The following is a 13,268-nucleotide window of genomic DNA, read 5'->3' on the forward strand; positions in this document are numbered from 1 at the left end:
TTCACAAGTTCGAGTCCCGCGTCTGGCTGTGTGCTGACAGCTCAGAGCCTGCAGCCTGCTTCAGACCCTGTGTCTCCTTCTCTCTCTGCCCTGCTCCTGCTCGTACCCTGTCTCTCTCTCAAAAATAAATAAAACATTTTTAAAAATTACAAAATGGTCCAACAAATGCCTGGGGCAAGAATGCACCTGCAAATGAGACAAAGGGTTAAGAACTCGGAGTCTGAACCCTGTCCAAGAAAGCACCAGTCAACACTACCAGGGCAATCTTAGAGGTCACATGAAACATAGACCGGAGAAACATGAGACATGCTGGCACATGCTGGTGGAGAAAGAAATGCCAAGTTAGAATAACTCGGGGACACTGCCCTATGTATTAAAAGCCACAAGGGCTCCTGGGTGGTTCCATCGGTTAAGCGCCGACTTTGGCTCAGGTCACGATCTCACGGTTTGTGAGTTCGAGCCCCGCATTGGGCTCTGTGCTGACAGCTCAGAGCCCAGAGCCTGCTTCGGATTCTGTGTCTCCCTCTCTCTCTCTGCCCTTCCCCCACTCATGCTCTCTCTCTCAAAAATAAACGTACATTAAAAAAAATTTTTTATATATTAAAAGCCACAAAAGGGGCACCTGGGTAGCTCAGCCAGTTAAGCGTCAGACCTCAGCTCAGGCCATGACCTCGTGGCTCATGAGTCTGAGCCCCACATTGGGCTCTCTGTCATCAGACATTTTTTTAGTGTTTTTAAATAAACATCTCTCTCTGCCCCTACCCCTGCTCTCTCTCAAACATAAATAAATATTTTTAAAAAATCTTTTTTAAAAAGAGCATTTGGGGGGAACAACCGCCCACCACACCCCTCTTATGTCGTTTCGCCAGTAGAGCCACACGAGTGCGTCCCCTTTTCATAAAAGTGTCTCCGATCTGCCGTAGAGATTCCACTTTTAGTTCTGAGTCCCCGGGAAAAGAATTCAAACTCACCAAAGAGGGCCTGGATAACACTGCTATTTATTAACCACACTGAGTAGGAAGCTACATGTGGAACATTTGGGGAACAGTTTAATCCACAGCCATACGACACCGTGGAGCGTTGCACAGCCATCACGGCGGCCCCGCGAGCCATTCGTGTGTGTTTCTGAATAATAACGTACAGTGAACGGCGGAAATTCAGTAAAGCCTGGGCACTGGGATTTCCTTGGGACCAAATCGACGGTTGCATTCGGCTGCTGAGTTGTTTTTTACTCTGATGTATTTCAATATACTTTTGAATGTTTTTAAATAGACAAAGGGAGGGGGTGATCAATAGCAAAGCCAGGCAGTGGCCTCCCAGTGCGCAGACAGGGAAGACATTCGGGACAGGGAAACGGATTCTATTCACATCATCCGGCCCTCGACTCCACTAAGTATTAGTTTTGTTTTCACTTCTAACATAATTTCTTCATGCCCCAAAGCTTCCGAAGGCCTGGCATCCTGACAAAGCAGCCTAAACTGCTCAGGGCCATGATAAAGGCCGGGGAAGGATCCCAAGGCGGGGCTGCTGGGAGGAACGGAGCCTGGGGGGGGGAGGGGTTGGGAGGGGACCCCTGGCCAGCCCACACCTGCTCTGCGCCAGGCCCCTCAGGGCAGACAGGTGGGAAGCACATGGCCCAATCCAGTGTCAGACAAGTTAGGGGGACCATCTAGCCCGGCCTGGGACAGGCAGGACGAGAAGACTACGAACAAAGGCACAGAGGCTGGAGAGAACTCGGCATGTTCCCAAACTGTGAGGCTCGGGGCGGAAACGGGGGGGACAAACACAAGGTCAGAGCTGGCCCAGAAGCTCAAGCTCCACGCTGTGGGCACGGGAAGCCTTTGCGGCTGCAGAGGGGCCACAGGGGAAGGCGGAGTGCACCAGAAGGTAGCCTCCAGCCGCAGAAACAGCAAGGACCAGAGGGAAAGGACTCCTGGGGAGGGGACGTCCTCCCATCCTCACGGGACGGACACGGGATGGGCTGGCAAATCCTTCTTCAGACAACCAAGGACACGGGCACTCTGGGCAAGAAGGGAGTTGCCTGGATGCCAGAGGACCAGGGTGCTGACAGGCCCCTCAGCGGCCACTGCCCCCACCACCACCCCCGCCGCCGCCCCCTCCCTGGCCCCCGGCGTCCGGCGCTCCTGACATCATGAGGAACAGGACGACGGGAATGATGTACATCCACTGTGGGCCAGAAAGGATGACAGACAGACAGACAGAGACACAGAAACAAGAGAATTGAGTATGAGCAGCGTTCCCCCCGGGCAGGGAAGGTGGGGGCGCCGGCGTGAGGGGAGGCCACGTGAGGGAAGGGGGCCCAGGTCCCCTACATCACTACAGGTTGGGGGAGGGCAGGTGGGGTGCAGGGAGGGTGGAGGCGGGAGGGGGCTCAGTCCTCACTCAGGCCTCCTGCGGCGGCGGCGTGGGCCCCGGGGCGGCAGGACGCAGGGCTGTGAGCAACACGGCCCCCCCGAGGATGAGGTGCCACTGGGGAGGGAGGGGGTACAGGTCAGGGCTAGGGGTGGCCATGGGGTCCTGTGGCCACTGGGGAGAGCACAGCTGGGGCAGCGGGCCCTCGGCCTCTCTGCGCCTCAGTTTCCCCGCGGTTCAGCTGTCAGGCTGCCCTGAGGTCAGGAGCTACTGGCAAACTAACGGGGGCCCCCCCACCGGCACCCCATTCAGGGCGGTAGGGCTTGGCATCCCCACCCACAGTGGCCTCCGCCGTCCCCCGCCCTGGCCTTGTGGGACGAGCCTTCCGCCCTCGGTGCCCCCAGTTCCTCCCACCCGCCCCAGCCCGGCAGCACAAGCCGGGTCCCTCTCCAGCTCCAGACCAGCCTCCTGCACACCAACACCCATAGCCCTGCCTCCCTGAAGTGCCCCTTCGCAAAGCCGCTGGCGTCCCAGCACCCACCTTCTCTTTTCCCAATCTTCCCGTTCCACTGAAATCCCTGCCTCCCACCCTGTTAACACCGGCCCGGCTCAGGCCTCGTCCCAGGCTCCTCCCAGAACAGACCCCGGCCTGGCCACAGCCCTCTGCACTGCACTTCCTGCAGACGGGCTCTCTCTGCTCAAGACCTGCACCGCACCTGCCCCCAGCTTGAGGGGCCATCCCTGCTTCCCAGCACCGCCGGGCTCTGGGCCGGCCCATCTGCGGAGACCGGATGTCCCGTGACCGCTGCCACGAGCAGACACAGGCAGAGGCAGGGCGCACGGCTCCACGGTCCTCACCTGGTCCGTCCGGGCCTTGGGCTCAGCCCAGGTGCCAGGGGGACATGCCCAGAGGCGACAAGCAAGCCCCGCGCACAGGAGGCCTGGAGAATGAGGAACAGGCCAAGGGCCACAGGGGAGAGAAGGGCAGAGGGGGACTCAGGATGGGAGGGAGAGGGGCAGGCAGAGCTCCACTCACATATTTGGCGAAAAAGGACTTCTGTTCCTGGGGGTTCTTGGCCTTCTGGGCCTGTTCCATCTCCAGGCGCTCAATGAAGGCAGCTGTCTCAGGACTAGGGGCGGGCCAAGGAGGAGACAGGGTAAGGGGCTGGGCTCAGCCAACAAAGACACCGGCAGCAAAGGCGGCAGGACGGAGACAATGCTGTCCATGCCGTGCCCTGCACCAGTACCCTGCGCACCCACACCCTGGGGCACCACATCCTGGAGCACCCGCACCCTGGAGCACCCGCACCCTGGGGTACCCACACCGTGGGGCACCCGCACCCTGGAGCACCCACACCCTGGGGCACCACATCCTGGAGCACCCACACCCTGGAGCACCCGCACCCTGGGGTACCCACACTGCGGGGCATCCACATCCTGGAGCACCATATCCTAGAGCACCGGGACCCTGGACCACTCGCACACTGGGGCACCCGCATCCTGGAGCAACTGTACCCTGGGGCACCACACCCTGGGGCACCCACACCCTGCCGTCCTCACCCTGGGGCGGTGGCTGGTGGCTGTAGCTGCACAGAAGTGTTAAACAGCTCCAGATCCACATCTTCTACTTCGTGGCCCCTGCAGCCCCCGGGGTGTGTCACCACCGACACACCCACCACGTTGCCAGCCACATCCACGTGCAGCGTCAGCTGGTCCGACAGGTGCGACTCCACCAGGGAGCACTGGGGGGGGCAGGGAGGGGAGGGTCGCCACCAGACCTTGCCCGCGCCAAGACCCCCGAGCCTCCAGCCCCTCTCACGGGGCCCAGAAAGATCTTTCAAAACCCTTCGTGGTTCCCTCCACCCTCGGGCACAAGCCCAAGCGTGACAACGTCCCCATTAGGCCCTGTGCTGCCCCATCAAAGCACCCGCCACCTGGACTGTCCCCCTCCAGCCCAGGAGACCCTTGAGAGCAAGGCCAGGCCTGAGTCTTCCCTGTCCATAAATGCTGGGGCAACAAATGGTGGAAGCCAGGCTGGGGCAAGTGGGAGGAGCGAGGATGGTCCTCATCACTGACTCACCGCGGGGACAAAGGAGGAGACGTAGCCACCGGCTTCTGGGCCATCAGGGGCCCCAGGGCGCTGAGGGACCCGGACACGGTACAAGCCATTCAAGGCCGCCACATCCTGCAGGGCAGAGGAGGGTGGCAGTGAGAGGGACAGCGCCTGGCCCCAGCCAGGCCTGGACTGCCATTGGGCCCGGGGGACCCTTCTCCAGTCTCGCTCAGCCAGCACTCCCCAATCCCTGGCCCAGGACTCGTCCCAGTGGGGTGGCCCTGCTGGTGGGTGAGGCCAGGAGCCACGGGGCGCTCCGCCTGGGGGAGAAGCCACGTCAAGGGGAGTAGAGCCCAGCCCACTGATGGAGTGAGTCCCAAGGACACTCTTCCCACACCCGGGTCCAGCTGCACCTTGGCCCACCCCATATGTGGACTCCCCGACCTCACGAGCAAGAAGGTCTCTTGGGAGGCAGCTGCGGCAAAGAATCACGTGGGCGCCATACAGGAAGGCTGGCGGCGGTGCACCATCTCCCACAGGGAGGGCACGTGCCTGCCCAGAATGAAACCTGCCGTCCCCAGCCTCCCTTGCAACTGCACCTGGCCAAAGGGACAGAATGGAAGCGGACTGTGGCAGCTTTTGTGAGCTTTCCCTAAAAGACGGCTGTTCCCTCTGCGCCCCCACCCCCACCCTCTTCTCTTTCTCTGGCCTGCTGCACCTCCCTGCCCCATCTCTAGGGAGGACTGAGCCAGGTCTGGAAGGAGCCCGGCCCTCGAGGAGGCCATGGAGCAGGCTACGGCAGAAATCACAATCTGGCGTTAACCTTCGGTTCTTACAGGAATCTCTCTCTCCTCCCAGGCAAATCTCCTCCTAGCTGACTGCAAAGCGTCTTGGTTGAATCTGGAAAGGCGAGAGGAGCTAACTATATTAAACTTGGGGGAAGAGGATGTACTGGGTACAAGGAATGGTCCGGGCAGAGGCCCTGCAGCACGTGTCTCGTGCTCCAAGGCACACGTCCCCCGTATCCCAGCAGAGCCCCAGGTCCCCTCCTCACCCGGAGCCGGCCCCGCTCCTCCTCATTGAGCTGCCGCTGTGACAGGGACAAAGTGCCATCCTGCTGGTTCCAGAGCAGTGAGCCCCGCTTCCGAAAGTGGGCACTGTCATCTGTGGGGAGTCAGGGCTTAGCGACCGCTTCAACCTTCAATCCTCGCAGTGACCAGGTTGCTTCTCCCTCCTGAGCGCCCCGCCCCCATCTTCCCACCTGCAACGTGGGGACACCCCCCACCAAGTCCTGCTCTCCTATCTCACAGGGCAGTCCACAGCAGACGTCTGAACACAACAGCTCCTAAGCCCTGCGTCTGCCTTGCCGGGCAGTCACCTGATCTCTCTGAGCCTCAGTTCTTTCACTATAAAATAGAGGGGCTTCCAACCGTTAGGCCATGTCAGAATCCGTGGGGCTTTTCCGGGCAGATGCCAGGGACCGAGTCAGGAGGAGTGCAGAGGGTCCCAGCTTCAGTGTTTCAAACAAGTGTTCCAGAGTTTGGGACCTCAGACCTCCGGGCCGCACTGACATCTGTGCTCTGGGAATCTGAATGCCTGAATCCCAGTAGTTTAAGCTGGGCTGTAGAGCAGGTCCTGGCTCTGCCATTCACTTACAAAAGGACCTTATGCGATGCCCCTTTGAACCTCAGTTTCCCCTTCTGGAAAACGGGGCTATTCCTAACACCCGCCGCATTGCATGACTGCTGAGAGCACTTTTGAGTGAATACATGCAGAACATCTAGCCACGAATGCAGGGCACAAGGTGACTGGTCTGAAAAGTCTGCTCTGAGGTTATTACCGCTGCACTGGCCTTTCTGAAACTAGGATTTATTTTACAGGTGAGGGAGTATCCAAAGGTAGAGTTCTTACTCTCTCGTGCCCTCCCTGCCCCAACCTCCCCCAGAATAACCCAAACACACTCCTAGGGGCAAAGCCGGCAGTAAATGGATGGCATGTCTCACACTGGGTGGCACCAGACCCACGTTGTTGACTTCACCGGGCACCAGGTAAGTGCCGAGACAAGGAACGTTGCTAGACTCACCGATCTCAAATGAGTGCTCCAGCAGCAGCCCCACGGTGCCACAGCCCTCACCCTCTCGACCTTCTGCCCCCGCCTGCAGGTGAGAGAGAGGTCCCCCGGTGAGGACAATCAGAGCCCTCAGCAGGGCAAGACCACGGACCCCGGGACAGATGCAGGCTGAGGAAGGAACCTTATTTTCATACTCTTTTCCAAACATTGACACTTGTCCACGATTCCACTGGGAACCGCCCCTTTCATGAAAATTCATAATCTGGACCGTCCCCAGAAAACTAGAGCCTGCAAACAAGCGTAACCTTGCTTCTAAGGCAACTATCTCCGGGTCACTTTCACACCTAGCATCATAAACATTCATGAGTTAAAGGATACCTGCGCTTCCTTCCCAACCTAATATTCAAGTGGCCCCTTTTTTGCCTTTAACCGCCACAATAGCCACCATGCCTCCGGAATTCCGACCCTTATCAAGTACATACAAGAGACCACGCCCTCTGGGCGGTGCCTGGCTGGCTCAGGGGATTAAGCCCTGGGGCTTCAGCTCGGGTCCCGATCTCCCGGTTTGTGAGTTCCAGCCCCACATCCGGCTGGCGCTGATAGCTCGCTTCAGATCTTCTGTCTCCTCTCTCTCTGCACCTCCCGTGCTCGTTGTCTCTCTCTTTCGAAATAAATAAACTTAAAAAAAAAAATTCCACGCCATCCATTCCTCTAAATTCAAATGTCTCCTACCTCGCACCCCCCACCTTACGCCCTTGCACCTACGCAGCCCTCACACCTTCGCAAACCCGTGTCCAGATTTTAATCCTGGAACTCAAGATCCCGCCCTTCTTATGCATATTCAGGAACAGAACTGTCCAATCACTCCAGAGCCCTTCTAACGGTTTCGTTTTAGCCGCCCCTATGTCTGATTCGCCAAGATTCCACCCGAGCCACACCTCCTCCTGTATATTTAAGACTGCGGATCCCTAGTGTCGTTGAGCGTTAACTTGAGGTTCTGGCCCCAACGGCGCATCCTCGTTTTCAAACCACCCGAAGTCCAGTCACCAAGAGTCCATCCGAGGCCCGCCCACTCGTGTATGTTCACGAGCTAGAGCCTTCCTAACTATACTCTCACTTTCACCTCTTCCTCTCTCCTGGCCCTGCAATGCCTCGTTCCCACCTTACCCGATGTAAACACCCGAGACCCAGGATTTCCGTCAGCCCCGCTCCCCGTCAGAGTTAATGAGCACTCACCCCCCGCAGAGCGGTCCCGGACCGGCAGCCGCTGCCCCGCGCGCGGCTGGGGGCTGCTGCCGCCATCAGCAGGAGCAGGAGCGGCCGAGTAGCCACAGCGCCGGCCGCCGCCATTTTCACCCCTTCCCACCAGGCCAGGGGCGGGAGTGAGCCCGGCGCCTCAGAGCACGCCTCCCATGCGCCTGCGCCAGTTCCTTGCGCCTGCGCACTAGCGCCCGCCACGGGCGTCTGACGTCACAGAGTGGCTGCAGCCAAGCCCAGATCTAGGCACCTCCCCGGTCTCTAGGCACCGCCCCCCTAGAATGACGTCACAAACGGGCGTCTCTTTGGTGAGTTCAAGCCGGGTCCGCCGCGTTGTGACGTGATAGAGTCCGCGGCCCCACCCGTCCGTTTTCTCCGCAGGCACCTGCCTTCGCTCTCCTCATGGGGCGGGGCGTTGCGATGATGAGGGGGCACCAGACTAACCCGGCCCCGGGTGGAGCAGGTGGGATGACAGGTGAGAGGCGGAGCCGGGCCTGGCAGGGTTGGACCAGGTGAGGGAACCCCGTGAGGGAGGGGGCCGGCGACGCGTAGACCGATAGCCCCGATTCCCCTACCCTCAGAGCGCGGCTTCCCTGGGCCCTACCAGATGGGGGGCCCAGGCCCAGCCTCCTGGACTAGACCCCCAAACTTCGCCCATCTAGGATGCCCCCTGGTTCCAGCCTTTCCCACGGGCCGGCCCGGACGGCTGCAGCGCCACCTCCTGAGCGGCGAGTTCGATCAGCTGCGAGACTTCCCCATCTTTGAGAGCAACTTTGTGCAGGTGTGGAGCCCCAGAACCCCTGACACCGAGCCTGGGCTTGAGGCCTGACCTCCTGACTTCAGGAGCCCCTGCTCTGCCTACTTCCGACCACGCTCCCATAACATTTATCTCCTGCAATTCCGGACCAACCCCACCCCCCAGACCTCTAGACCTTTAGCTTCTTTATGAACCCTGGCCTCTGATTCCCTTGGTTCAGTTTCCCTGACTTAACACCCGGATGACTCTTGACCTCTGACACCGGGATATCTGACCCCGGACTTGGTGTTTAATAGACTTGGTTCATGACCCTTAACCCCACCAATCCTACCTTCCATCTATCTGGCTTCTAACCTCTAACCCCTGGCCCCAGGTGACCCGGTTAGGAGAAGTCGCCAACAAGGTCACCATGGGGGTGGCAGCCTCCAGTCCAGCCCTGGAACTCCCAGACCTGTTGCTGCTGGCCGGCCCTGCCAAGGATAACGGACGCCTGCAGCTCTTTGGGTGACTGTCCCCATCCCAGCCTGGACCTCCGCCTTCCCCAGCTCTGGGCATCCTGGGCCCCCTGGAGCACCTCCTGTCACACAGATGACTCCCAGGGCGAGGCGTCTTGGATGGCTGCCAGTCCTCTGTGGGTGGCCATCCACTCAGGAGAACAAGGGCAGGGTGATACACAGGGACCAGAAATCAGACATAGAGGGACATGAGAGGGACAGCCCTCAGCCCTACGCTGGCAAGGATCAGAAGAATAACCGTTTATGTTGTGCCTACCGCATGCCAGGTGCCCCCTAGGCCATGCACATAATCTCATCTCTGGCCTACTCTTAATATGATGGGGCCCCTTAGCCCCATCCTTTGAGGCTCAGAGACCCACAGCGGGTCAGGGGTTGGTTGGGATTGGAATCTCTGACCTCCTCATCATTACCGACCTCATGATTCTTTTTCTTTTCATGTTTCTTTATTCTGAGAGAGAGAGAACAAGCAGGGGAGGGGCAAAGAGAGAGGGAGAGAATCCCAAGCAGGCCTGACATGGAGCTCGATCTCACAAGTCGTGAGATCATGACCTGAGCCAAAATCAAGAGTCGGCCACTTAACCGACTGAGCCACCCGAGTGCCCCAATGACCTCATGATTCTTGGGCTCCAGTGCCACACTAAGCACCACCCCTTCAGGTCTTTCTTTTTTCATTGAAAAAGTAACGCAAACACACCCCGAAGTACAAAACATACACGGCACAAAATAACACCTTTCTCCTATCCTCAGCTCCTGCCTCCAACTCCGGCTGCAAATAACAAAACTCTTCCATACGTGTAGTATATTTACAGAAACAATGTGCCAGTGGCTTTCACTTTTTTGACCACATCTCAACAGTTAACGAAAGAAAGGGAGGGAGGGAAGGAAGGGAGAGAGAAAGGGGACACACGCGCACACACACACACACACACGAGTCCACAGTCCTTTATCTACAATTCTGATATCTAAAAAAAAATCTGCAGCCCACTTGGTGGTAGAATCAGATTCTGACCTACACTAAATGGAGGCTCCCTGCAGCCTTTATTTATCCCCCCCCCCCCGTAGAAGCTGAGAACACAAAGCAGCGTGCTGACGCCTTACGGAGCGCGGGGCATATTCTTGCTCCTTCTCAGTGCTGTGCATCCCACCGATGAACCTCACTGCTCACTGAGGCATGACCCACAGTGGGGGAACTTAGGATGGTGCCGAGGGGTGCTTGGACCCCCATCATCTCCTTCAACACCCCCCCCAAATAAACACACCATCAGGATAAAAACCCCGAGCTTGCTCTGAGAATGAAGCATCGAGACTCCGTCAGCCCCTAGTCCCTCACTTCTAACCTGTCGTGGGCCAGTCTTGACAAGCACCCCTCGGTGCTCACCCCTCCTTTAAAAACCCGCAGGTGCGTGCCACGTGCCGCTTTTGCACGCTGCGCCCTCCCCCACCAGCCCCGTATCAATATTCATTTCATGTCAACGGAAGCGCAACCAGCAGGCCCTTTTCTGGACACACACGAGTACATGCTCTGCCCCCTTACACCCCACTTGCATCTAGTGCTGTTACCGTATGGCAGAGAATGTCCTCGAACGAACGCCTGCCTCCCTGGGTTCATATCCTGGCTTCACCTCTTCGCCACTGGCTCTGGCCAAGTGCCCTACTTGTCTGTGCCTCGGTTTCCCCGTCTGGAACATGGGGATAAGAGGAGAGCCCACCTTGCAGGGCTGTCAGGGGATAGGCTGAGTAAAGGGCCATGAAGTGCTTGGGACAGCCCCTGGCCCAGGGTGAGCACCTTGTAAACATAAACTGTTATTCTTCCGCTTGGGGAATGTAGTAACAGATCGAGCCGCCTACTGAGGGACACTGATGTTGCGGCTGGTGTCTGGGGGTTAACAGCCAGTGTGGTCTGCAGAGGGCATCCAGGCGCACGGTTGTGAGGGTGTCTGTAAGATAGGTTCCTAGAGGTAGCATTGCCGGGCCAGAGTGGGGGGTGTGGCTACGCAGTGTGGTGGTTAAGAACACAGAGAAGACTTGGGTTCAAATCCCCGCGGTGCGACCTGGGCCAAATTATCCACCTTCTCAACAAGCATCCATTGAACACCTACCACGGATGTGAGCTGGTGGAAGGGCGGGGGCGGGGGGTGGGGGGAATGGGGAGCAGCTGTGAACAAAATGGGACCAACGTCTCTGCCTTCAAGCTCACCTCCTACCGGGCAGGCAGACAGAATCAGTGGGGTGAGGTCTGTGCGGACGTATCAGAGGGGGTAGGGGATAGGGAGGTCTGCAAGGGCCGACATGGCCACACAGAAGCCTCAGGTTGTAAACAGATCTTCTCCCTGAGAAGATGCTTTTGAGAAAGACATGAGAGAGATTAAGGGGCCAAGCCAACGGGGTGGCGGGGGGGGGGGGGGGGGGGGAGGAACAGGGCTGTTGCTGGGGCTGAGTGAGCGAGGGGAGTGAGCAGAGAGGGAACAGAGGCGACAGATCCTGCGGGGTCTGGTGGTCAAGGTGAAGGCTTGGCCTTTTCACCGAGCCACGGGAGGGACGTGACACTCAGGTGCTGATGGGCGCCCTCTGGCGGCCGCGTGGGAACAGAGCGCGGCGAAGGCTGAGCCCGCGGCCCAGGCGGGAGAATCGGGTGACGGGGCCCGCTGGTCGCGGAAGGAGTTAGAAGTGGTGGGTTCGGGGATAGATTTGAACGCTGGAGCCGCCAGGATTTGGTGGCAGGATTGGATGAGGATGTGAGAGCGAAAGTTGGGCGAGGGGCAACTCCATGATTTCTGACCGAGCAAGTGGGAGGATGTAGTTAAGGTGGGGAAGACGAAGGGGAGCAGGTTGGGGTCGGGGAGAAGGTCAGGAATGTGGTTGATGGACCTGTTATGTGTCCGTTGTCATTCTCACATCCAACGGGGAGTTTCAAGAAGGCAGCTGTCTGTTAGAAGGACCAGCGGGAGACACAAAGGTGCTTTGGGGGTGGATAAAAGTCGAAAGGCAGAGAAAGTGAAAAAGGCCTCTTTCTGGGCGGAGAGAGGGGCGCCCGGGACCGCAAGGCTGTGGAGCCAGGGAGGGTCGGCACCTGAGGTCGCCCCTTCCGCCCTCCCAGGCTGTTCCCCCTGCAGTTCGTCCAGCTCTTCGTCCACGACGAAAGCCGCTGGCAACTCAAGGTCAAGCTCCGCACAGGTCGCGCCTTCTACCTGCAGCTGCGGGCCCCACCCGAGACCCGAGACCGCGAGTTCGGCCAGTGGGTGCGGCTGCTCTACCGCCTGCGTTTCCATTCGGCCCAGGGAGCCGTGCCCTTCACGCAGGAGTACCCGACGCCAGAGGAAGGCGAGGGGGAGGACGACGACGAGGAGGACGAGCTGACAGAGAGGGAGGCGGTGCGGGGGAGGGGCAGGGGGTGGGCGGGACTGGGGCTGGGTTTCGGGTCGGAGGGAGGAGGCAGCCGGGGGAACTTGGACTAGTCTGAGGGACAGGCTGGGGACCTAGGCTCCTGAGTGTGAGGGGGGACCTGGGGGCCTGGATGCCTGTGTTGAGAGTGGCAGGAAGGCCCAGACTCCTGAGTCCTGAAAGGGTATGAAATCTGGGTGCAGAGACCGCAGGTTCTCAAGGCAGGGCAGGGTCTGCAGGGCCTCGGGTCCAGGAGTCCCTTGGCTACATAGTTTCCTAATCGGGCACCCCAGCCCCCGCCTCTCTCCCCTTGACCTGCTGCGGTGGAACACCTGGCCCCTGAAGGGGATGCCCAGTTCCCTGTAAGGCCAGGGGGAGGGGAAGGGCCCCCGTCCTTGAAGAAGGGGCATTGAAACCCGTGGGGCCTCTTCCTCTGGAGACACCCCACTCCCCCCACCTTCCAGATAAGCACCGAGTCCCCCACCCACCCACCCCAAACTGCCGGTACATCCGCAGGTCAAGGCCTCTGAGACTCTCTCTCTCTCTCTCATACCCAGCTTCAAGCCATGGAAGCCAGACTTGACCCACAGACCTCTGAACTCTGGGGACTCTGATTCCTCCACTAGGCTCTGAGGTCACCAAAGGACCAGAGATCAAAGTACCCTACGTCAGGGCCAGAAAGATGAATTATTAAAGTTAATAAAGATCGGCCACTTAAGAACCAACAACCAGGTCATGAGCAGTTTTGCCATCGTCACCGATCCAACGTGGCTGCCTGACAGAGTAGCTTTTCCAGTGTGGCTGCCTCAGCACGGTGCTCGGCTCGGCGTGTGGCTCCTGGGGCCACCTCGAGACCTGGTG

General features: G+C 59.0%; 2 protein-coding genes across 3 annotated transcripts; one reads left to right on the forward strand and one right to left on the reverse strand.

The window, feature by feature from the left end:
• Nucleotides 1-979: 979 nt before the first annotated feature.
• On the reverse strand, nucleotides 980-7,906 carry EMC10 (ER membrane protein complex subunit 10). Of its 2 annotated transcripts, XM_047077558.1 has the most exons (8): nucleotides 7,734-7,906; nucleotides 6,510-6,582; nucleotides 5,481-5,590; nucleotides 4,454-4,558; nucleotides 3,934-4,115; nucleotides 3,410-3,503; nucleotides 2,404-2,490; nucleotides 2,095-2,187 (listed from the first exon to the last, which is right to left on the reverse strand). In XM_047077558.1, the coding sequence occupies exons 1-7, from the start codon at nucleotides 7,845-7,847 to the stop codon at nucleotides 2,404-2,406; spliced, it is 765 nt and encodes a 254-aa protein (XP_046933514.1). In that variant the 5' UTR covers nucleotides 7,848-7,906; the 3' UTR covers nucleotides 2,095-2,187. The 2 variants fall into 2 exon arrangements, with proteins under 2 accessions (XP_046933513.1, XP_046933514.1); XM_047077557.1 differs by lacking the exon at nucleotides 2,404-2,490 and having other exon boundaries at nucleotides 980-2,187; nucleotides 7,734-7,903.
• Nucleotides 7,907-8,084: 178 nt separating this feature from the next.
• Nucleotides 8,085-13,115, forward strand: GARIN5A (golgi associated RAB2 interactor 5A). Its single transcript, XM_047079138.1, has 5 exons — nucleotides 8,085-8,229; nucleotides 8,417-8,535; nucleotides 8,885-9,015; nucleotides 12,124-12,397; nucleotides 12,965-13,115. Exons 1-5 carry the CDS (start codon nucleotides 8,157-8,159, stop codon nucleotides 13,019-13,021), a joined length of 654 nt encoding a protein of 217 aa, XP_046935094.1. The 5' UTR covers nucleotides 8,085-8,156; the 3' UTR covers nucleotides 13,022-13,115.
• The last annotated feature ends 153 nt before the right edge of the window (nucleotides 13,116-13,268 follow it).

The sequence above is a fragment of the Lynx rufus genome, unplaced genomic scaffold (genome assembly GCF_022079265.1).
Source record: "Lynx rufus isolate CCGP_SWC_20201006 ecotype Redwood Valley unplaced genomic scaffold, mLynRuf1.p SCAF_16, whole genome shotgun sequence".
NCBI lineage: Eukaryota > Metazoa > Chordata > Mammalia > Carnivora > Felidae > Lynx > Lynx rufus.

What these genes read in the sequence shown, in the direction of transcription:
- GARIN5A (XM_047079138.1), top strand. Translation starts at nt 8,157, where the DNA reads ATGGGGCGGGGCGTTGCGATGATGAGGGGGCACCAGACTAACCCGGCC. An exon ending in TTGAGAGCAACTTTGTGCAG is followed by an intron (nt 8,536 to 8,884) that starts GTGTGGAGCCCC and finishes CCCTGGCCCCAG; the next exon opens with GTGACCCGGTTAGGAGAAGT. An exon ending in GGACGCCTGCAGCTCTTTGG is followed by an intron (nt 9,016 to 12,123) that starts GTGACTGTCCCC and finishes CCGCCCTCCCAG; the next exon opens with GCTGTTCCCCCTGCAGTTCG.
- EMC10 (XM_047077557.1), bottom strand. Translation starts at nt 7,847, where the DNA reads ATGGCGGCGGCCGGCGCTGTGGCTACTCGGCCGCTCCTGCTCCTGCTG. An exon ending in GGAGCACTCATTTGAGATCG is followed by an intron (nt 5,591 to 6,509) that starts GTGAGTCTAGCA and finishes GACTCCCCACAG; the next exon opens with ATGACAGTGCCCACTTTCGG. An exon ending in AGTCCTTTTTCGCCAAATAT is followed by an intron (nt 2,188 to 3,409) that starts GTGAGTGGAGCT and finishes TCTGGCCCACAG; the next exon opens with TGGATGTACATCATTCCCGT.